Source organism: Hyaena hyaena, unplaced genomic scaffold, assembly GCF_003009895.1.
Source record: "Hyaena hyaena isolate Hyena2069 unplaced genomic scaffold, ASM300989v1 scaffold_317, whole genome shotgun sequence".
NCBI classification, from domain to species: Eukaryota; Metazoa; Chordata; class Mammalia; order Carnivora; family Hyaenidae; genus Hyaena; species Hyaena hyaena.
This window is the reverse complement of record NW_024080950.1, coordinates 987,237-1,010,346: the sequence shown is the minus strand read 5'-3', so window position 1 is coordinate 1,010,346 and position 23,110 is coordinate 987,237. Positions and strand designations below refer to the sequence as shown.

Sequence of the window (23,110 nt, the reverse complement as noted above, 5' to 3'; positions counted from 1 at the left end):
TGTTGGTATACATCCAGGTGAAGGGACTCTTGATGGCATTGCCTTTGACTGGATCAATAGAAGAATATATTACAGTGACTACACCAATGAGACAATTAACTCAGTTGCTGAGGATGGGTCTAAGCGCACTGTGATAGCCCATGTTTCAAAGCCAAGAGCAATTGTATTGGATCCTTGTCGAGGGTATGCTATCATCTTATTTATCATATTTCTGTATACTTATTTCTGGAGGGAGCGGGGCCTGAAATTGCTATGTTCATCGACAGCCAACATTTTATATGCTTGAGACCCTATAGCTATATATTCAAGTGTGAGGGAGCATGAATGATTTTGACTAGGAAGTAATTCCTGTTGATGCTAGGAAGGCTGGCCGCACACCAGGAATCAATGCCCTGACTCAGTAAGTCCCTTTTAGGCAAGTTGTGTGGGTGAGAATGGAGTGGGTTTCATGTACATACTAATGTCAAATTTGCAGTTAAAGAAGGCTGCCATTCTTTTAATCTTTTTAAGTATTGTGAGGTTCCTTATGGTGAATTAATTATGACTCCTTTTGGATGACTAGGTACATGTACTGGACTGATTGGGGTACTAATGCCAAAATTGAGAGAGCCACACTGGGAGGAAATTTCCGGGTACCTATTGTGAACAGCAGCCTGGTCTGGCCCAATGGCCTCACTCTGGACTACGAGAATGACCTTCTCTACTGGGCAGATGCCAGTCTGTACGTGTCTTTCATTATTCTTGTGGGTGTTGATAAGAAGAGTTCTTACTTCTGCTTGCAAAGAAGGGATTTGCATAATATGATGAAAACATAATATGCTAAATAGACATGGCCAAAAGCTAGCACCTCAGTTTTATGAACTATATCTCAGCTTGATGAATGTATGTGAAAACCATGAGAATGAATAATTATGAACTAGAAAGCATCTAAAGACACATTAGTAGATGAGGTAATTTCAATAATAAATGTAAATGTAATCATTCAATTTATAATTTCCAGGCCTCATGTAACTATTATAAAGTATGAATGACTTTTAAACGCACATTGACATTGAGTTTCTGCTGGGCTTTAGCCTTCTGTGTCTTGTTAAAAACTTTTCCTTTTGTCTTTGACTATTGGTCGTCTTCTCAAATAGATTTTTCTCAGCCAATTTCCATGTTTTCTTATAAACTTTGGTCAATTCTAATTTTATATGTAACTTATTTAAGTAGCCCTGAAATTACATTCCAGTCATCTTAATGGGACAGTTGAAAAAATGAGATGATTTCATTTATTACTGCTGGTGTTTACATGTCAGAAATCTTAAAACTTATTTTCTTAAGATTTTGGTCTTGTGACACTAAGCACCTACCAATCTCATCTTTTGTTTATCTTTTCATTTGAAGCAAGCAGTATATTTGAGTATCTAAATTTGGTCATTTTAGGTAAATATCTCAAAGTACTAGGTCGTTAAGGGAATAGGACAGAAAAAATAATTGACGTTTTATTGAGTGATTACTATGTACTATGTATTACTATGTACACTGAGGTCCATGCTTTGCGTGTATTATTTCATAATAGTCTCCTGTTTATAATTTCAGCTTGATTCCCTTTGTAGCATTACTTCCAGGTTATATTAATGTTTGCAAATCAGTGATTATATTATATAGGCCATTGTTTCATAAGCAGACGAAGACCTCTCACCATCAGATGATGGTGCCATAGCACCGCCATATGCTACCCTTGAGAAGAAAGTTGGGTCTTGTGTAAAGGAATGGTTGGAATGGTTAGCATTGGGCTGCCATTTGAGGAACTTATTATTTCTGGTTTGCAATATGTTTTTCACTTTATTTTAGGCAGAAGATTGAGCGGAGTACTCTGACGGGCACACAGCGTGAGGTCGTTGTCAGCAGAGCCTTTCATCCTTTTAGCTTGACTCTCTATGGCCAGTACATTTATTGGACTGACTGGAACACAAAAAAAGTTTACCGAGCTAACAAATATGATGGGTCAGGTCAGATGGCAATGACCGTGAGTTTTTCTTTCCGGCCTAATGGTATTCGCGTTGTTGTGAAGAATCAACAGCAGTGTAGCAATCCTTGCAGTGAGTTTAATGGAGGCTGCAGCCATATTTGTGCACCAGGTAAGGCATTGCCCATGAAGACTGAATCATGTAGTGTAATAATGCTGATGACTGGTAGGGAAGGCAGAGGGATATTCAGCTCTAATAGGTGAAAAAAATCCAAATTCTCCTTAATTTTAGGGTTATCCATAAACTAGATTTAGGGATTTGTATGTTTAGAGGAAGACTTTGATAGGCTTCTATTTGATATGGAGGACTCTTAAAAAGACAATTTTAACTCAAGGCTGATGGAAGTAAAACTATGAGGTCTTTGGCTGCCAAACTTCATGAGTTGAATAGGAATTCCATGAATGAGTAGTGCTGAGTGGCTCAGGTCATGATCTCACATTGGGCTCTGTACTCATAGCACAGAGTCTGCTTGGATCCTCTCTCTCTCTTTCCCTTCCCCACTTGTGCTCTCTCTCTCTCTCTCTCTCTCAAAATAAATAAATAAACTTAAAAAACTTAAAAAAAAGGGAAGAAATTCCATCAATGAGCTTATGTCCTTTATGAAAGGATTTAGTTCTTTCACTTAGGTTATTACAGTTTGAAGTATTTCTGATGAAATTTTATAGTGTGATATTACATGTTTCATAGTGTGTTTTATAGATAGCAACAGATTCATAGAAGGATGCATCTTGTGGTACTATTGTTTTATAGATTTTGCTGAGAAAGAAGAATAATTTTTATTGTGTCCATGCACATGCAGGCAAGAGCTGATTGTTTAAAGATGAGGGTGAATTTGCCATATTTATTAGAATTGGTGGTTATTCTTCACGGAAAAAGGATAGAATATAGTCAAGAGGTTGATGGGAAGTTTGTTTCTGTGGCTTGTGTTATAGTGCATTTAATATAGGAATATTCCCGCTGCTATTCTGGAGGAGAAGATAAGCACAGTTTTTGCTTTTTTGGCAACTTGTTTTAAGGTCCAAATGGTGCTGAGTGTCAGTGTCCACATGAGGGCCACTGGTATCTGGCCAACAACCAAAAGCACTGCATTGTGGACAACGGGACCCGGTGCGATAGCTCCAAGTTCACCTGCTTCAATGGGCATTGCATCTCAGAGCAATGGAAGTGTGACAACGATAATGACTGTGGTGATGGCAGTGATGAGCTGGAAATTGTCTGTGGTGAGTCCGACTCTCGGAGCTTTCGTTAGGAAGCAAACTTGTCTTTATGCCAAGTGTTTGTTGCACAATCCTTCTGCGTGTGAATAGGTTTGAAGTTTGTGCCAGTGTGTCCTATTAGAACTAAAAAACATTTAGTCTGAGAACACAGATTATTACATCACATAGATGTTGGTATGTATGCGAGGGAGTAATGTATGACGCTTCAGTAGGAAACATTTCTCCTGAGGTTGAGAGCAAAGGTGCTGGAATAAAATCCTAGCTCTGCCATTTATAGTCTGGGAAGCCCTGGGAAAGTTACCCAACCCTTTTGAGCTTCACATACCTCATCTGGAAACTGGAGCTGTTACTAGGATTTTTGTGAGGAGTGAGAGAACAATATATAAAATCATGGCATGGGGCTTGGTGCATGTTACGCTTGACTTAGCACAGAACCAAAAGCTCTAAAAGGTGGTTGTTATCATTTTATTAATTTTCGTAGCAGAAGGGTCATTAATGATTTATTGAAATCATTCAATATTGGCTTCCATCTGAATGGGGTGAGTAAAACACTCGAAGTTTCCTTTTCCTAATAGACTGTGTAGGGGCTGAGAGTTTTCTTTTCCCCAAAGAGTTTGTATTTGCATGCTTTTCTGTGATTCAGGTAAAATTTTAAATTGAGATGATAGAGACATAAAGTGACTAACGTTTGCTTAAGATACATAATTTACTTTAAAAACATACACAACATGTTTTGATTAATTTAAAGTTTATCTCATTTTGCACGCAGTCCGTTTTGCAGCCATTTTTTGCTTTAGAAGGTAAACTCAAAGTATCCTTTTTATTTGATTGTATTTTTTTTGATTTTTAGAAATTAGGATTTCTAATTTGCTTAATGCTTTAATCAAGAAGTCTCTTCAATGTCTTTTCTTCCTCTTAGCGTTTCACATCTGCCCTCCGACAGCCTTCACCTGCGACAATGGGCGATGCGTCCAGTATCATTACCGCTGTGATCACTACAATGACTGTGGTGACAACAGTGACGAGGCAGGGTGCCTGTTCTCGGAATGTAACGCCACTTCGGAGTTTACTTGTAGTAACAAAAGGTGTATTCCTCTTCAGTTTGTCTGCAATGGCGTAAACAACTGCAATGATAATGACATGTCAGATGAGAAAAATTGCTGTAAGTTCACCAAGTACTTATAGTGGGAGCTCTGCTAAGTTGGGTCCTCTGTGATTTTAACATGGCCCATCCAGTCCATAGCCTATCTCAGACCTGGAGTGAGCCACTTATCCCAAGAGACCTCATTTCTTTTGTAGATTTAGAAATTACCACAGTGCTGAGATGCCCTTTCCTATTTGCCTTTCATTGCTTCCAGGGCTTTTCAGTATACAGAGCTAGGAAATACATTTTTTTAAGGGAAAAATCTATTTTAATTTAAGATTACAATTTTTTTACTTATATTCTATAAATCCTATCTCTTTTGTGCCTAAATATTAGTTTCTGATTACATTAATGTAGTTACTTGATTGCTCTATTCTATAATAATTTCAAAATGGCTATAAGAATATCAAAATAACCACACATATAATACTATTACCAGTAAATCTACTCATCATAATCTAAGATTTTAGACTATATCCTGCTAGGGATATGTAGCCCAATTCTGCTTGTAAAGCCCTTAAAAATTTTTTTTTTCTCTGAATGGTTCTGCTATCATCTTGATGTAGCGTTTGCTTGTGTTACTATTTCCAAATTTTAGGAATTGCTTTCCTTTTTCCATTTTTATTTCTTTATTTTTATTTTATTTTATTTTTTTTTTAATATATATATTTTTTTTTTTTAAATTTATTTCTAGGAGAGAGAGAGAGAGAGAGAGAGATAGCGTGAGCAGGGGAGGGTCAGAGAGAGAGGGAGTCACAGACTGAAACAGGCTCCAGGCTCTGAGCTGGCAGTCAGCACAGAGCCCGACGCGGGGCTCGAACCCATGAACCGCGAGATCATGACCTAAGCGAAAGTCGGACGCTTAACCGACTAAGCCACCCAGGCGCCCCTATTTCTTTATTTTTATTTATACAAACTAATCTACATGCTTCCATGGTCAAAATTGTATGATGAGTACATTGACAGTAGTCTTTCCTCCTTGTCCCTTCCACCCCACTCACTCCAAAGTATTCTCAATCTAACATTATTATTATTATAGAGTTATTATTTGTTATAATATTTGTTATAATATAATTATTATAGTGAGTTATAATTTTTTTGACACTGGCTGAAAGGGAACTTTTTATTACTTTTATTTGCAGAAAAGTCAACATCATGCACTTAGCCCAGTTTGACGGCCAGTTCTTTATCCCTTGGCCCACAATGGCAACATGAACCATTGACTTTGACCCCAGGATGTTGCCTCACCAGTGGTAGTGGATATCATATCTGTCATTATTATTGGTCCTGATGGCTTCCACCAGCTTAGCCAGAGCTCCTTTGTCTTCTGAGTTAACCTGTGTGAAGTGACAGTGGTGCAGGTTGTCCTGTGGACCAGACATCCCAGCCTGGCCTTCCCCTTGATGATGCAGTTGGGAACCCCCATCTTATGACACAGGGCAGGCAGGAAGAAAACCAGTTCAATGGCATCCACATCATGTGTTATTACTACTGGCTGAGCCTTCTTATTATCCAGCAAGGTGGTGACAGTGTTAACCTCAGCTCCTAGGACAGTCAGCCTCTAGGTGGGCACATCCTCTTTGCCGTCAGCTTTCTTCACAACCCAGTCCAACAATCTCTGCTTTTTCTCTTGCTTTGTATCTGGTCTGTATTCATGGACCAGCTTAAGCAGTTGAGTAGCTGTCCAAAGCCTGGACAAACGGTAACCTGGGTAAACTGGTTATTTTATAGATCATGGGAGGCACTTTTGGACGTTTATAGAGAATAGCCCTTTGCTACTGCAGATGGATATGGCTGAGCCACTTTGCAAACTGAGTGAGATCCCTTTTGGGCTGGATGTCCTGTCCGATGCCAAATTTCTTGGGACTTTTCTGAAATGAGGATTAACCACCTTCTGGGCCTTTTACTTCTTCACAACGGCAGGGGGTTGGCTACCTTTTCCGCCTTAGCCTTCTTTCTTTTCAGCATCTTGGAAGGCTGGAGGAGGGACTGATTATTGTTTTTTATTATGAGCATATCTCTTATTAAACACACCCATCCACTCACACATGCACTCACATGCATATTGTTTTTTTCTTATACAAAAGATAGCCTACTGTTTTGAATCTTGCTTCCTTACTGTTAGCTCATATGCTGGAGATCATGCCATCACTCCTTGGAGCTCTTTTTCATTTCTTTTTAACAACTGTGTATTACCTCATTGTGTGGTTTATTTAACCAAGAGTTAAGACTCTTGTTGATGCTACTTAATAATTAAAATAGATGCCTTAAGCTACAAAGTAAGCACACTCCCCTCTCCCCTGCCCTTACCAACTGGACATATCTCTTTTTACTACAGAATTTATGGTGAAAAATAACTGTCATGATTTTTGCCTCTGTGATAGCTTTAAAAATGCCTCCCTTTTGGTGTTTCAGTATTTTGAGTCCAATAGCTCTATTTGTATGGACATTTTTAATGCTATATGTATATATATTGTAGATAGGTTCCAATATTTACGCCACTGTCTTTTCTAAGCTGATCGCACCTGCCTGCCTGGATATGTAAAATGTGAGACTACAAAGATTTGCATTTCTCATTTTTACTTGTGTGATGAAGACAATGACTGTGGAGACATGAGTGATGAAAGCCCTCTTTTCTGTGGTAAGATAAACTTGTTTCTCTTTCTGTGGTTCCGTGATGCACGTCTTCAGCTAATACATAGATATATGGCCTGGGTGTTGGTGCTATTTGTCACCTCAAATTGACCTCAATACTAGATGCAGTGAGCAGTTTTTTAGGATGTGGTTAGAGGGGCAGTCCCATTCTCTGTTCTTTGGCTGGATGCCCTACTCCAAATATTTCTTCCAGAGAATTACTCTGACAACCTGACCTTTTACAGTTGGACCACCATTTCTCCCAGAGTCAAGGGCCTTTTTTTTGTCTTCAGGAACCCCAGGCAGAATTTGTATGTCAAGTTCTTCTATTTACTCCTAATATGATTATAGTCACCATTAGTAAATGAAATGTCTTTTCTATCTTTTTAATATTCTTGAATTTCAGAAATCTTTATTCCATATTTAGCAATTTGGTTCAGTCACACATTTTTCCTTGCATGTATAGATTGAATTAAAAAGGACTTTATCAAGCTTGATAACTATTACTATACATAGATGCATAATTTAAGAATTTAATAATTCTTACCAGGCCAGGGTAAGTTCGAGAGCAGACGTCAGTTCTAGTATTACAGCAGCAGAAGGAAGGAGAATTCAGGATGTAGCCATCAGACAGGGACACATAGATTGGATACAGGGCTGAACTTTCAGGGACCTCTGATTCCTCAATAATTTTACCCCTGGCAAATCATCATGGGTCTAAGTGAGGGAACCTTGTAGAGCAGAAGAATTCTAAGACTTGATTCTAGTTTGTACCCACATAGCAATTTAGAAAATACATCCGCACTAGAGATACCTGAGGTTACACAAGACAAGAATCAATATTCAAGCATAGGCAGAGTCATTTACTCAAATAAAGGTCCCATATAACAAGTATGAAGAAGAACACAACTGTGCTAACTTTTTAGAACCATGGTCTCAACATGGCCAAAGGATGTGTGTGGGTAGCTCAGATACGGTCACATGTTGTTTTTGCTTTTAATATTATTTCATGAGAATTTATTTAATTTAGAATACATACAGAAAACATAGAAGCAAGTCTTCTTTTACATTATTTGTGGCTTCATGTGTCAAAAACATATTTCTAACAACTACAGTTTACTTTTGGGTTTCTAGAATCTAGAGAGAAAAATCCTGGAAAACTGGAGCAGTATTGCCTGTCTTCTCTCTCTTACCTACATCTTCCTTCCTGTGGAAAGTTATATAAAACCCTTTTTCCAGACTTCAGTCATTCTTCCCTGGCACCTGTTACCTAGTTCAGAGATAAAGACAGATGCTTAAGAATGATTGGAACAAGCTTGTGTTTTACTCCTGGGTTTTACCGTCTTTCTGCCCTCCAGCTACTCAGACGTGCAACAGCGAGGAGTTTCACTGCACATCTGGACGTTGTATCCCCAGACACTGGTACTGTGATGAGGAAAGAGACTGTCCTGATGGCTCTGATGAGCCTAACACTTGTGGTAAGAGAGTAAGCATGACAAGCATTATAATGCAGCCAAAGAATCTCTTCCAGCTACCTCCACATACAGACTAAGGCTCATGGCTGATGAACGTTTGCACTCTCTGCTCCTACTCTCAGTTAAGATGTTGAAACCACTCAGCAGACATTCATTAAAATCCCATTCATGTAGGGCATTGTGTGGGATGCTGATCAGGGCATGGAGATTGCTGCCTAATATTCATGAAATGAGATGATGTTGGTGATAGCCTAATACTGTGCCTGGCTTTTAAGCTCAATTAATTGTAATTGACTGTGAATTGGAATTTCTGAATTTTGTTGAGTTCTGGCCAATAAGGCTGTGGGAGGATCCAAGCGTGATTGCAATTATTATATATATGGGGAAGGGGCATATTATGGGCACATGTCCTCCTCCAGTTCCATGTGCCAACTTATGAGGTAAGGTCTCAGGGCCATCTGAGTTTCCCAAGAAGTTTCAGGTACCCTCTGGTTATATCCCTGGAGACACTTGTGCTTATTTGTGTTTGGAGGGTGCTATTAACCTTTACAAGTTCTAATCTACATCCATCCATGCACATTTCAAAACATATTACTGTCATTGCTTTAAAAAAAAAAAAAATCCATCAGTAAATCAGTCTGCAAACTACGACCATAGCCAGCGGCCTGTCTTGATAGCGTTTTATTAGAATGCAACAACGTTTTGTCTGTGGCTGCTTTTGTGCTACAATGGCAGTGTCAAGTAGGTGTGACAGAGAACATATGTCCTGGAAGCCTAAAATATATGCTATCGAGTTAAGAGACGCATATGCTATCTGGTTACACAGTATTCATACTCTCTTTTAATGGGAGTATAATATTCCACTGAGTGGTTATATTATCTTTGAGTTAACTGTCTGTATTTTAAGCATTTAGATTGCTTTTATCTTTCCCCTCTTATAAATACAGCTGCAGTAAGATCATTGTATATGAAGATTTTTATTTGGGGGGTATTTTCTTAGTACCATTTTCAAAATTTTACAGCCGAATCCAGATTGTTTTCTATTCCTGTTTTCTCTCATGTCCAAATACGGTAGCTAATAGTTGGAGAGTAGTATTTGAAACTCTTTGCCAAGTTATGTTTTCCCAACACTGAAAGTTTTGTAGAAAGCAAAGGGCATGTAGAGTTGGGAGGATCTATAAAGGAAGTAAATAACTGTTAGGTGAGTAGAATACAGGCTAGATTTCTAGCTGTGGTCCAAAGGGACCTTGTCTCTTAAAGAGGCTGTAGGGATGTGCACTCCTTCTTTAGCAGCTTATGAAAGGTCCTGTTCTCCTTACTCTCATCATTGGGCTGCATTTCTAATAGTTAAAATTTAATGTACTTTGCCCTAGGTTAATTTTGAGAGGTCTCTGATGACAAATAGTTGATAGGGACATGTGGGTTTATGATGGAAGAATTTGAGTCAATGGTGGCTAATATGAGGCATAGGGTGTCTTCGCAGTTTAATTCAACAAATATTTATGGAGCACTTATGTTCTAGGCACTTTAGGCTATGTCAGTAAAGAAGCCAAACATCCCTGTCCACATGGGGCTTATATTCTAGTGAGGGGGTACAGGCAACAAAACAAGTAAGTGAATTGTAGGGCACGTTGAAAGGTGATACATGCTTTGGAGAAAAGCAGAGAGCAGGAAAACAGGGATCAGGCATGTTGGAAGATGGTTTGCACCGAACAAAATGTTTTTGGATGAAAAGTAGATTTAAATATGAAATGCGTGAAATACTAATTTATATCCTCTTGGGAAAAGACGATTATTCCTCTATCATAGCTGAAACGGAATATCAAGTCTCATCCTGGTAACAAAAGATAATGAGGGCTTTGCACTGTCAGTCAGCTACTTCAATCTCAGACCACTGGTCACTGGTACCACAGCTGGGTAATGCTCTGTTTCAAGTTTTTAGACAGTCTGTGGGATAGCAGGCTTCTGTTAAGGTTTTTGGACTACAACCCACTTTTCCCCTGAGAGTGTTTTCTATCTTTTCTCAGAGTACCATGAAGCAACATGCTTAAGTAATGAGTACAAGTGTGACAGTGGGCGGTGCATACGAAGAGAATGGATCTGTGATGGTGATAATGACTGTGGAGACATGAGTGATGAGGATGAAAGGCACCATTGCAGTAAGTGAAACCATTCATTCCTCTGCAGAGTCACATTCCATGGAAACTTGGGAGATTTATTTTTGTGTCTTGGGAGTGTATGATTGTCAACAGATTCCTCTTTGATTGCGTACTGGTAAAATGTTACCATTAGTTTCCACTCTGAATTGTTTGATAGCATCTACTTAAAGGCTTTAAATTGATTAAAAACATTTTAAATATTTTTTGTCCTCCTCTTGCATCTAGCTGACAGAAATAATGTCTTGTATTTCTGAAGCAGATAAAAAGAATGCAATCTTTTTAAAAACTTTTTAAAATTTAATATTTAAATTTTTAAATTTATATCCAGGTAGGGTAGCTTACAGGGCAAAAATAATTTTGGGAGTAGTTTCTAGTGATTCATCCTCTATAACACTCAGTGCTTATCCCAACAAGTGTTTTCCTTAATGCTCCTTACCTATTTAACCCAACCCCCACCCCCAAACCCCCGGCAACCCTCAGTTTGTTCTCTGTATTTAAGAGTCTCTTATGTTTTGTCCCCTTCCCTGTTTTTATTTTGTTTTTGCTTCCCTTCCCTTATGTTCATCTGTTTTGTATCTTAAATTCCACATATGAGTGAAGTCATATAATATTTGTCTCTCTCTGACTAATTTCACTTAGCATATGACACTTAAGTTTCATCCACATTGTTGCAAATGGCAGGATTTCATAAGAGAACTCAATCCTAATAGCAGGTTTAAACAGTGTAGTAATTAGCTGTGCCTCAAGTTTCATCTGTTACCTTGTTATCTGGAGGAGTGGATAGAGGGAGGGTTATTCCTTTTGAGTGGTTTGTGGAACAGACCATGGAACACCATTTTCCATTACCAACAGAGCATGGAACTCTTAGCTAAGATGTCTTAGAGTGTCTTTCCATGGTACAATGATAAAAAAAAAAATGACTTCCTGATGTTTGCGTTTCATTTCATTGTAACACCTTACGTCATTGACTCTGGTGATTGTCTGTAGCTCCACATGTACTCTAGCCTTTAAAATAGTTTACAGCTACACAAACATAGACTGTATCATGTACTTTGCTCCTAGCTCCCCTCACCAAGACACCCCCTCCTTTTCTCTCCCATTCATCCACAATGAAATTGGACAAAATACCAGTTCTTTTATTCTGCAGGCATTAATGATTATATGTTAGCATCTCATCTTTTTCCTGACAGTTGTACTGGTTGCTCACAACTCTTATTGACCTATTCCCCTCCAATATACCCCAATTCTACTTAGGTGGTAGAATAGGTACAAGAAGTTAGCTGTAATGTAGTTGAAAAAGCCCAAAATTTGGAGGAAAAAAAAAGACCTAGGTTCAAATCAAATTAGATTACTTGGAGCCATCTGGTTAACAACTTTGAGCTTTAATTTTTATCTGAGAGATTGGCATAAAAACACCTATCCGTCATTGTGTGTTTTTTTAAGTTTATTTATTTTGAGAGAGAGAGAGAGAGAGAGAGAGAGAGAGAGAATACCAAGCAGGTTCTGCACTGTCAGTGGTGAGCCCAAAGTGAGGCTTGATCTCACGAACTGTGCCTTCAAGAGTTAGATGCTCTACCAACTGAACCACCCAGGTGCCCCCTCACATTGTGTTTTTGTAATTACAGTTTGTTAGCCAAGAATTGTTACCAAGTGTAAGGCAATTTTGGTAAACAAATAATAAAATGGGAGTAGTTTTCTGAAGCTCTAAGGGAAATACATGATTTTAGAACAATTATATGGAAAGCTAAGCAAGGTATTATGTTTATTTCCTACTTCTGAAGAAAAAAAAAATCCAAGGTCCAGAGGAGTTAAAATGGAATTTAGAAGGTATTTTGTATTATAATCTATTATTATGATAGTGATTTGTCTGTTTGTCAATGTGTTATTCCCTAATTTGCTTTCATCCCTCAGACTATTAAATAACATAAAGCAAGAGAAATAATGGTTCAGAATGAATTCAACTGATAGAATGAGTTGTCATGTGGTTTCTGATTCTTGTGTGCTTTGTTTTCAGACAGTCACACCTGCTCAAGTTCTGAGTTTGTCTGTGCAAATAATGTGCCTCCATCCAGGAAGTGCATTCCCCAGTCCTGGGTCTGTGATGGTGATCCGGATTGTTCTGATGGTGCTGATGAACATCAAAATTGTACAAGGATATCTTGCTCTGGAAATGATTTCACCTGTAGTAATGGGTGGTGTGTCCCACACTCATACAGGTGATTTGGGGATTAACAAATTTCTCACTAACCTCAAATGTCTGAAGGGGCAAGGCTAACTTCTCCATTAGGCATGGTAACCACAGTGTATAGGGTCCATAGTACTTTTAGTGGTCTACAAAAATTTTTGGATTTCTTTTAAAATCAAAAGAAAAAATGAGAACGTTTAGATCAAATAAAGTATTTTAATATATAATATTAATATATTTGCCTTTGTGCCAATATGATCATTAAATATAATTTTTTATATTTTCATGGAAGAAGGGGCCCATGATGGTAGAAGGGTTTATGGCTTATGAAAGTTATAATGTGTGCCTTGCACAGAGGGCCAGGGAGATTAATGAAGTGGACTTGATAAAAGAAAATTCTTTCTGGAAGTAGGTGACACTCTTGATTTTCCACGTGGAGTAGAGGAATAGGTACAAGAAGTTCCTCATTGTCTTCTCTCTCCAATAGAAAAATAACAGAACAAGGATGATCATAAATGGAGCTTTTCACTTAGGCTTAGAGCCAGTGAGACAGTGGGGAGAGGCAGGTGAGGTGAACTGAGGATGCACCTTGCTGTTCAACATTGTGCAGGAGTGCTGATCTGTTTTGGAGAAATTGGAAATATGGATTTTCATATGAAAATTTTAAATGCTGGAAACAATTTTAAATTCCAAGAATACTACAGGTCAAATAGATTAAGTGCACGGCCTGCCAGCGTTGGAAACCTCTCCTGTAATATTCTGTTGCTTGATTTCTTGTGACGTTCTCCAAACGGGCCATTCCAAAGGTTTATACTTTTTTGGTGCCCCACCTTCTCACTATCCCCAGTTGGCAAATGTTTGGATATACAGGGAAGTAGAGAAGAAAAATGATGTGTACGTTTCTATCCTGATGGACTATGGAAATAGTAAGAACATTAAAAAAAGGAGGGGGTCCAGGAGGGGGTTTGCTCTATGTAGACAGAGAGTTTGATGTAGTGGGACTTCTTGAGGTGAAAATGTGTATCAGGCATTTGGACACGTAGAACTGGAGCTAAGAAAAGATGTTGCATGTGCCAAGGTCTGTTAAAGGACATACGTGCATACTGATAGCAACAGGAACTGTCAGCATACAGTTTGCTAAGGAAGGAGATGGAAAAGATATAAAATGCTGGTGCAAGGTTAGAGCAGCCGAGCTTCTGGGACCATGTGCTTTGGGGGCAAGCACCCCCTCAACGTTACCGTGAGGTACTTCTGGAATCCAGTGTGGTGCAGAACTGTGTGTTCATGAGTAGTCTTGAGGAAGCCAGAGAAGGTCAAGTTGTGTTCTGTGAATGCTGCAAAAGGAGGAGGGACTTGGCATAATGGCCAAAAAATGGTAGTGAAGCCCAAGTAGACACTGACAATAGACGGTGAGAGGTGCTAATATTGATATCTTGAAGGCATTCAGGAGACAGAGCTGTCTGCTTAGTGAGATTGCATTTCAGTATGGTTTGTCTATATTTAATGGCTATGGATGTGTTCTGTAGATTTTAAATTTTTGTAATTGAAAGTGAGTAAGTCTTTATATTTTCTCCCTATTTGCTCAAGAGTTCTTTTATGCTGTACTGCCATTTGTTCTTCTGAATTCAGTAAATATTTAGTACCATCAGTCTAACATATACCCTGAAAACCTAGCCCTAGGAGCTAAAGAAGAGAATGATAATCAGGTCTTGAACTTTCTGAACTTTCTGAGCTCTGTCTCAGTACATTATTATTACATTATTACTGTGATCTTTCAGCTGACTTTTCCTGTCCTACCAGACTTTTATTGATTTCATCTTTTCCTTCCGTCCTTCCTCCCATTCTTCTTCCCTTCCTCTCCCTCTCTCCCTCCCAAGTGGTTGTTTTTTGGTTTTGGTTTTGGTTTTTTGTTGTTGTTGTTGTTGTTGTCGTTGTTGTTTTGCCTGCACTTTCTGAATTGCTTTAGCCAAGGGCCATGGCAGAACAACAACAGCAACAACAACAACAAAAATACTGCTTATCTGGGCACCTGAGCTATAGGATCTTAAATAACCCCGGGCTGGGGCACCTGGGTGGCTCAGTTGATTGAGCATCCGACTTTGGCTCAGGTCACGATCTCACGGTTTGTGGGTTCAGACCCCGTGTCGGGCTCTGTGCTGACAGCCACCTCAGAGCCTGGAGGCTGTTTCAGATTCTGTGTCTCCCTCTTTCTGTGACCCTCCCTTTCTCATGCTATCACACTATCTCTCTCTCTCTCTCTCTCTCAGAAATAAAATAAAACATTAAAAAAATTTTTTTAAATAAAATAATCATGGGTTCTCTTTGCTTTGGTGCCAGTAGCTGCTACTAAGCCCTGTTAATGTGCATCCTTCTGCCTGCTTGGCAGAGTGTGTATTCCCCCATTTGGTATGGTGATATAGGGGATCAGTTTTCCTATTGATTTTTTCCCTCTTGGCTCAGTATGATGCTGCTGAAGAACCTGGATGAGACTGAGTTGTGAGCAGCTTGCTGGAATATTGATGTGTTATTATGTCCCAAAACATGGTGATTTGCTTTTCTAACAGTCTCCCTCCCCCCCCCCCCCCCTGCCTTTTGATTGGGCCTAAACTAGAGGAAAGAGCATTGGTGGTTCAGATCACTTAAAAATGAGTTAAATAGGTCCCAGGAGACCAAACGGGGTTAAACCAGCTTGCTCTGGTCATAGCTTTTTTTTTTTTTTTTAACAGTTATATGCACACATTTTGTTATAAATCACTTTGCCAGTGCCCTAGGTTTGTGGATGGCATTGATGATTAGTGACCTGACCATAAATCACTTATAAAATTGACCACATTCAGCTTTTGTACTTTAACATTTTTTATTACTGTGCCTTTAGCTCCTATGCCCCTTTTGGTAAATCCTTTTATGAATTGTCAAACATTAGCTTTGCCAATCCTTATTCAAGATTCCTTTTTACTTTATGAATTCCATGATTCCTCTATATTTCTGCTTTGTCACTGTCAGCAAGACCATCTTCAGTAGTCCTAAGATTCATGGGATCTTGAAATAATGTAGAGAGGAAAGACCAGCCTGGCTCACAGAATTTCAGGGAGCTATGCTGTCCTTGTGATGCCTGGGAATGCTAGGTCCCCAGACAGTATGAAGAAATGCCTTGTTCTTTTGCCCTCAGCCCATGCTTATCTATCAGTTTTCCCTCCTTGCCATCACCATGACCATTCACATCACATGATAGGTGGCAGGGTATCATATAAAATAAAGATGGATGGAACAGGACAATGAAAACATTATTACAACTGGAAGATACGTGTTCTTATAAGACACATAATAGTCTCATCATTTATAATATATTTTCACTTGGGTATGGACACTTCTAGCATATGGCTATCCAACTTGTGTCCATAAGTTGTCATCATTATCTGATGAATAGAAGTGAACACCAAAACTATAAAAGTTGTATTTAAACAAATTGTCAATGTGATTATTATACAATTATACAATGTGAATGTGATTATTTTTAATATCTCCAGATCCACATGTCTAATGGTAGCAACCAGCATCTGGGGAAATTATATGAAATGCCAAATATTAGATTCTTCTAAAGCTGGAGATTGGAGCGGTGGATAAAGATTCTGGGGAGAAGTAAATAAGGTCATGGGTGGTCTTGTTAATGAAATGGTCAAGCTGACCTTCACATAGAAGGAGGAAGCAAAGCCCCAACTGGTTGACAGATGAGCCTTGTCAACTTCTTCAAGAGTGGTACTGGGTCTCATTACACAGGTGTGACCGGCACAATGACTGTGGTGACTACAGTGACGAGAGGGACTGCTTGTACCCCACCTGCAGTGAGAGCCAGTTTACCTGTCAGAACGGGTTGTGCATTCATAAGCAGGAAGTCTGTGATGGGGAAAATGACTGTAGAGATGGATCTGATGAGCTGGAGCACCTGTGCCACACTCCAGAGACCACGTGCCCCCCTCATCAGTTCAGGTGTAACAATGGGAACTGCATCGATATGGTGAAAGTCTGCAACCACCTAGATGACTGCTCAGACAACAGTGATGAAAAAGGATGTGGTGAGTATAATAGAAGATTTGGGAAAAGGAAAACAGGGAGACTGAATGTGGTTCTCAACTCTTTATGACTCACAAGGACTTTTCAGTCTGTCCTCTAAATAGAATAGTACCAAGAAATCACTATTGCTTGCCTATCAGAAGGCAAGGATTTTGTGGTATATAATAGGTCAGTAAACAAACATTTTTCATTAATTCATCAGTTAGGCAGTCATTATAGAGAATGGAAGATGAAAAAATTCATACCTTAAACAAGGCAAACAGTGTTGATTCTCTTTGAACCCTTGAAATGACTTGTTGCATGAGCTGTCCCTCTGCTAGAATTCCTTTGCTGTTTATTTTTATCCTCAGGTGACCAAAGGGGAGAGTTTAAACCCCCTCTCGCTCCACTCTCCCCAGGTAAAACAGTTGAGGAATTATAAAATATAGAATTGATGGGAACATGTTCTCTACCCTGCATAGTTTCTGGGTGAGCTTGGCTATGTGTCACAGAACCAGCTAGAAATACACTCAGGAGGCTGCTGGCCAGCTCATCCTATCTTGTGAGAGCCAAATGTCTACATCTCTTCCCAGCCCCATATTCAGTGATGTTGCCCTGGTAACCTGAAATTGGCTGTGGTGAGAGAGTCACACCACGGAAATGGAAGATGTACAAATCACAGCATTCCCCTACCCCCCATCCCCTGAGATCTGTTTTATCGGCAAACCCCTGGACAGGCTCTTTCCTGTTGCCCTTTTTTCTCCTCTCTCTTGCCATTTTACTTTTTAAATTATTGGTTACAAGGAGAGTAGCAGGTATAGGATTAGAAGTCAAACTTAATCTTATTATATTTAGTTGTTAAAACCACCTGTGATGGATTAAATTGGAGAGGAAGTTGAAAAATAGTGACTTTTGAATAATCTGTGGCCTTTAGGAAGGTCTTATTGACTGTCTTCCTTTAGCAAATTTCAGTAAGAATTGGGCTGTCAAGTGGGAAGCTTGACCTATTAGGGTGGGTCTCTGGTGGACATTTTAGCTTCTCTAATATCCATCTTTTACTTACAGGTGTTAATGAATGCAACGACCCTTTACTCAGTGGCTGTGACCACAACTGCACAGACACACTCACCAGTTTCTATTGTTCTTGCCGTCCTGGTTACAAGCTTATGTTTGACAATCGGAGTTGTGATGATATTGATGAATGCACGGAGACTCCCTTTGTCTGTAGCCAGAAGTGTGAGAATACAGTGGGCTCCTACATCTGTAAATGTGCCCCCGGCTACCTCCGAGAACCAGATGGAAGAAGCTGCCGGCAGAACAGTAACATCGAGCCCTATCTCATTTTTAGCAACCGTTACTATCTGAGAAATCTAACTCTAGATGGCCATTTTTACTCCCTCATTTTGCAAGGACTGGGCAATGCTGTGGCACTGGATTTTGACCGGGTAGAAAAGAGACTGTATTGGATTGATGCAGAGAATAAAGTCATTGAGAGAATGTTTCTGAATAAGACAAACAAGGAAACAGTTATAAGCCACAGACTACCAGCTGCAGAAAGTCTGGCTGTAGACTGGGTTACCAGGTAAGAAAACACAGAGGAGTTTTTTAAAAACCACTTTAAAAAACATTATAGCCAATGTTTTCAGTTTGGTAGAAATATTTATTTATTTTTGAGACAGAAAAACAGAGTGAGCAGGAGAGAGGCAAAGAGAGAGGGAGACAGGGATTCCCAAGCACAGTCAGCTCCGAGACTGATATGGGGCTTGAACTCATGAGTCATGAGATCATAACCTAAGCCAAAACCAAGAGTCAGAAACTTAACTGACTGAGCCACCTAGGTGCCCCTGTTTTTGTCTTAATAGAGAATTGAATCCATGCTTGTGGACATCTCATTCATCAGAATTTACCCAACTGAATTAACTGGCAAGGCTTATAAATTTAGGCATTCTCATTCCCTCATCCTCATACTTAAAAGGATGCTGCTGTGCTAACAGTTAAATAGTCTGACATCCAGGTTGGTTGGAACAGGGTCACCATCAGAGCTTAAATGACATTCAAATTCTAGGGGCCACTGAATCCTTTGCTTTAAGACTGATGAAAGTCGTGAACCCCTTGCTTGCTGGATAAAAGCACTTAAAATTTTTACACTCACACAACTTTGCCTTGGTTTTAGAGGGTTCATAGATCCCCCAAAGCCTCACCTACCCTGATGGTAGATTAAGGACCACAGATTAAGAATTCCTGCCTTATAGAAAATAAATTTTTATTGAATAGCAATAAATATTGATAACTGTAATACCCTTGAGGTACAGGTTTCTAAAATATTCTAATAAACTTCTGAAGGTTCTTAAGTTTGATTAAGTACATGGCCCAGAATAAGCAACTCATTTTGCCGGCCTAGTCTGACAGGGCCAGGGAGGGGTAAGGTTTCTCTGTATCTTAAAATTGTCATAATTCAGAGTTCCTTTGTGTGGTCTCTATAATTCATGTAGACAAGTCTGTTTCCTTGGCTGTACTTCATAACACTAATTGCTTTCCCTTCTGTGACCCTGCTCCTCTAAGCCTTTACATTGCCTGAGAAGGATGCCTTAAGCTGCGTCCTTTTCTGAGGTGTGGTCCCCGAATTCCCTATGTGACAATCTCTTTAAAGTGGGAATTGTATGTAGCTCACAATCTTGAATCTTCTGTTGCCTCATTGCGGGAAGGTCAGTTTCCTGTTTCCCCTTGCCCCTGTTTTCTTGGGGTCATGTGCCTTCTAATAACAGTCTTTATGATTCCACCATAGCATGGATAGGAAACTTGGTAGCTAACTATGTACCGTTCAACAAGCAAAATGGCTATATCCATAACTCCTGGCCTTTAATTTCAGAAAGCTCTATTGGGTGGATGCCTACCTGAATTGCCTCTCTGTCTCTGACCTTGCTGGTCGATACCGCCGCAAGTTGGCTGAGCATTGCGTGGATGTCAACAATACCTTCTGCTTTGAAAATCCCAGAGGAATTGCCCTTCACCCTCATTATGGGTATTGTCTCCCTGTAATCTTGGGCTCTTCTCTCCTTCTGCCTCTGTAATCAAAAAGGCTGTTCACATAGTTATCTCAAGGCCAATGTCTTGCTGGGATTTGTCTTCTGCTTTTCTTAACTGGTAAATGTTTAGTTATAATGGGTAGAAGCATGGCTTACTCAAATGATATTCATCAGCGGTTCTGTTTTCTTTGCTGTGACATACCATTTCACTTGAAGTCACCTATTTTGGCTGCATGCGGAGAAAATTGTGGTTAAAAAAACCCCACCTCTACTGGACTCTCATGTGAAATCCACTGAAATCCCTAGTTAATCATGTCCATTCTTGAGCATTTCCTATACATCACCCTTTTTAAGATTATTTTCTGTTCATTCTCTTTCCTTTCTGAAATACTCTGTAGAATGTCAATTCTATTTCTATAATTGGAGAAGAGCTATGTCTTTTGGCTGCTGACTTCTTTTAGCTTCTAGGACTGACCCTTTTTTCTGATACCTATTTTCTCCAACAGGCATGTCTACTGGGCAGACTGGGCTCACCGAGCATACATTGGAAGAGTAGGCATGGATGGAATGAATAAGTCTGTGATTATTTCTACCAAGATAGAGTGGCCCAATGGCATCACCATTGATTACACCAATGATCTACTCTATTGGGCAGATGCCCACCTGGGTTACATTGAGTACGTACATAGAAAAGGATAAAGTAAACTGGGCAACTCTTCATTCCAGGGCTTGTGTTGCCAGTGTGTTATTCCCAGGCAGCTTCTAACAGCCTGTGTGTTAGAAGTCACTCTGAAGTCATTTCTGTGGTTATAGTACAGTAGAAAGAGTGTGAAGGTTGAAGCCAGATTAGGTTTTTGGTTTTTGTCCTTGTGCTTTCACTTATTATTTTTTCATCTAGAAAGTGGAAGCAGTAATCTTTCCCTTATCAGAGGCAGCTTGGTGCTCAACTCGTCTTAATTTTCTTATCCCCTTTTTAAGCTGTTTAAAAAAATTTTTTTGATGTTTACTTATTTTTGAGAGAGAGAGAGAGAGAGGGCGCATGAGCATGAGCATGAGTGTGGTGGGGCAGAGAGAGAGGGAGACACAGAATCTGAAGCAGACTCCAGACTCCAAGCTGTCATGTCAGTGCATAGCCTGACATGGGGCTTGAACTCATAAACTGTGAGATCATGACCTGAGTCGAAGTCGCTTAACCTCCTGAGCCACCAGGCGCCCCTAACCTTTTGTTTTTAAAATTGAGACATATAACATTGATCAAGAAGGTCTTGAAGTTTTTCTATAAGTTACCACAAATTATATTTTGGAGAATATTTTTAATATTGTATGTATAACATCAAAGTTCTTAGCTGCTAGCTCATTCGACCTCCCATTTGAGTTTTAGGGTCTACTCTAAAATTGAGATCAGTATTTTGACACAGACTCATAGCAATGAACAAGACAATGGAAATGGAAAAACCTGGAAATCTGGCCATAGATGCTCTGTGATATCTTGAAATCAGAAAACCTCCTCTGGAATTGTATTTGTCTGGAAAACTATTCATCAGTAGTTCCCAGGAAATGATTAATAATAAATGTGTTGCCAGCATATGCTAAGTGAAGCTTTCAGGCCTGTACTTTCACTCAGTACATTCCTTACAGGCGACTCTGAGAACCTCGCTGTCGCCTAAGAACAGCTTCTCCTCAGAAATGTTCATGAAAAAGCAAAACCCCAGCTTTACATTGCTAACCTCTGATTTAGTCCAATGACCTAGGGAACAAAAATAGTGTCCATCTCAGGATATCAAAAAGATGTTGAATGGGGAACATTAATGTAAGGGGCTATATGCCTATAAGACCTGAACCAGCTGCATCTGTAGCAAAGCAACCATGGTTAAGATTTAGGGATTGTTGAACCCCTGTGGCTAATCCTATTTTTTCAAGTATGGCTTTTTTAATTTTTACAGCTTTTGTTCAGCCAAAACATATTTTAAGTTTAGTTTTTATTGAATTAGAGTCTAAGAGTTTTGGGGAGGATCTGGGCTTCAGTTACCACGAGAAAGTAGAAGTTTATTAATTGATTCATCAGTTCATCTATCCCTAAAGCCATTAGAAGAAAGGAGTTAGCTTCATTGAATGACTCTTCCCCCCATCCTAGGTACTCTGATTTGGAGGGCCGACATCGGCATACCGTGTATGATGGGACACTGTCTCACCCCTTTGCTATTACCATTTTTGAAGACACTATTTATTGGACAGATTGGAATACAAGGACAGTTGAAAAAGGAAATAAATATGATGGATCACATAGGACTGTCCTGGTGAACACAACACATAAGCCGTTTGACATCCATGTGTATCATCCGTACAGGCAGCCAATTGGTGAGTATGTGACAGAGAAGTCTGGCCCAGGTACTTTAGGTTATGTGCATGCCGTTCTTATTTCTTTAAGTATTAAACGTCATGATTTATAAAGAGAATGATGTCATTTGTTAGTGTTTTCTACAAAACATATGGGAAAGGCTGCTTATAACTTTTTAAAATTTAAATTCAGTTTAGTTAACATACAGTATAGTCTTGGCTTCAGGAGTAGAACCCAGTGCTCATCCCAACAGGTGTCCTCTTTAATGCCCATCATGCATTTAGCCCATCCCCCCATCCACCTCTTCTCCAACACTCAATTTGTTCTTGGTCTTTATTTAAAAAAAAATTATTTTTTAATGTTTTTATTTCTGAGAGAGAGAGAGAGAGGCAGTGTGAGCAGGGGAGGGCCAGAGAGAGAGAGGGAGGTACAGAATCTGAAACAGGCTCCAGGCTCTGAGCTGGCTGTCAGTACAGAACCCGATGTGGGGCTCAAACCCATGAACCGTGAGATCATGACCTGAGCTGAAGTTGGATGCTTAACTGACTGAGCCACCCAGGTGCCCCTGTTCTTGGTCTTTAAAAGTCTCTTATGGTTTGCCTCTGTCTCTATTTTTATCTTATTTTTCCCTATGTTCATCTGTTGTGTTTCTCAAAAGGCAAGACTTCATTTTTTCATTGTCTAGTAATATTCCATTGTATATAAATATACAATATGTATATGTTCTTTATCCATTCATCAGTTGTTGGACATTTGGCATCTTTACATAGTTTGGCTATTGTTGACAGCGGTATATAACTTTTTTTTTCTTAACACCTGGGCTTTTGTTTTTGATAAGAATTAAGAGTTGTTATGTTGCTATATTTACTG

At 39.4% G+C, this 23,110-nt stretch overlaps 1 protein-coding gene and 1 pseudogene across 1 annotated transcript in view; one reads left to right on the top strand and one right to left on the bottom strand.

The window, feature by feature from the left end:
- The window catches only part of LRP2 (LDL receptor related protein 2), a 195,612-nt gene that overhangs the window by 132,234 nt on the left and 40,268 nt on the right, over positions 1 to 23,110 (top strand). The window contains exons 40-53 of the mRNA XM_039248803.1: positions 18 to 183; positions 563 to 721; positions 1,837 to 2,123; positions 3,029 to 3,232; positions 4,149 to 4,391; positions 6,889 to 7,014; positions 8,366 to 8,485; positions 10,510 to 10,641; positions 12,656 to 12,857; positions 16,604 to 16,899; positions 17,942 to 18,458; positions 19,746 to 19,898; positions 20,409 to 20,579; positions 22,037 to 22,260. Of these exons, the coding sequence (XP_039104734.1) occupies positions 18 to 183; positions 563 to 721; positions 1,837 to 2,123; positions 3,029 to 3,232; positions 4,149 to 4,391; positions 6,889 to 7,014; positions 8,366 to 8,485; positions 10,510 to 10,641; positions 12,656 to 12,857; positions 16,604 to 16,899; positions 17,942 to 18,458; positions 19,746 to 19,898; positions 20,409 to 20,579; positions 22,037 to 22,260 (3,000 nt within the window). The remainder of the gene's footprint in view (positions 1 to 17; positions 184 to 562; positions 722 to 1,836; positions 2,124 to 3,028; positions 3,233 to 4,148; positions 4,392 to 6,888; positions 7,015 to 8,365; positions 8,486 to 10,509; positions 10,642 to 12,655; positions 12,858 to 16,603; positions 16,900 to 17,941; positions 18,459 to 19,745; positions 19,899 to 20,408; positions 20,580 to 22,036; positions 22,261 to 23,110) is intronic.
- LOC120242841 lies at positions 5,535 to 6,347 on the bottom strand (annotated as a pseudogene).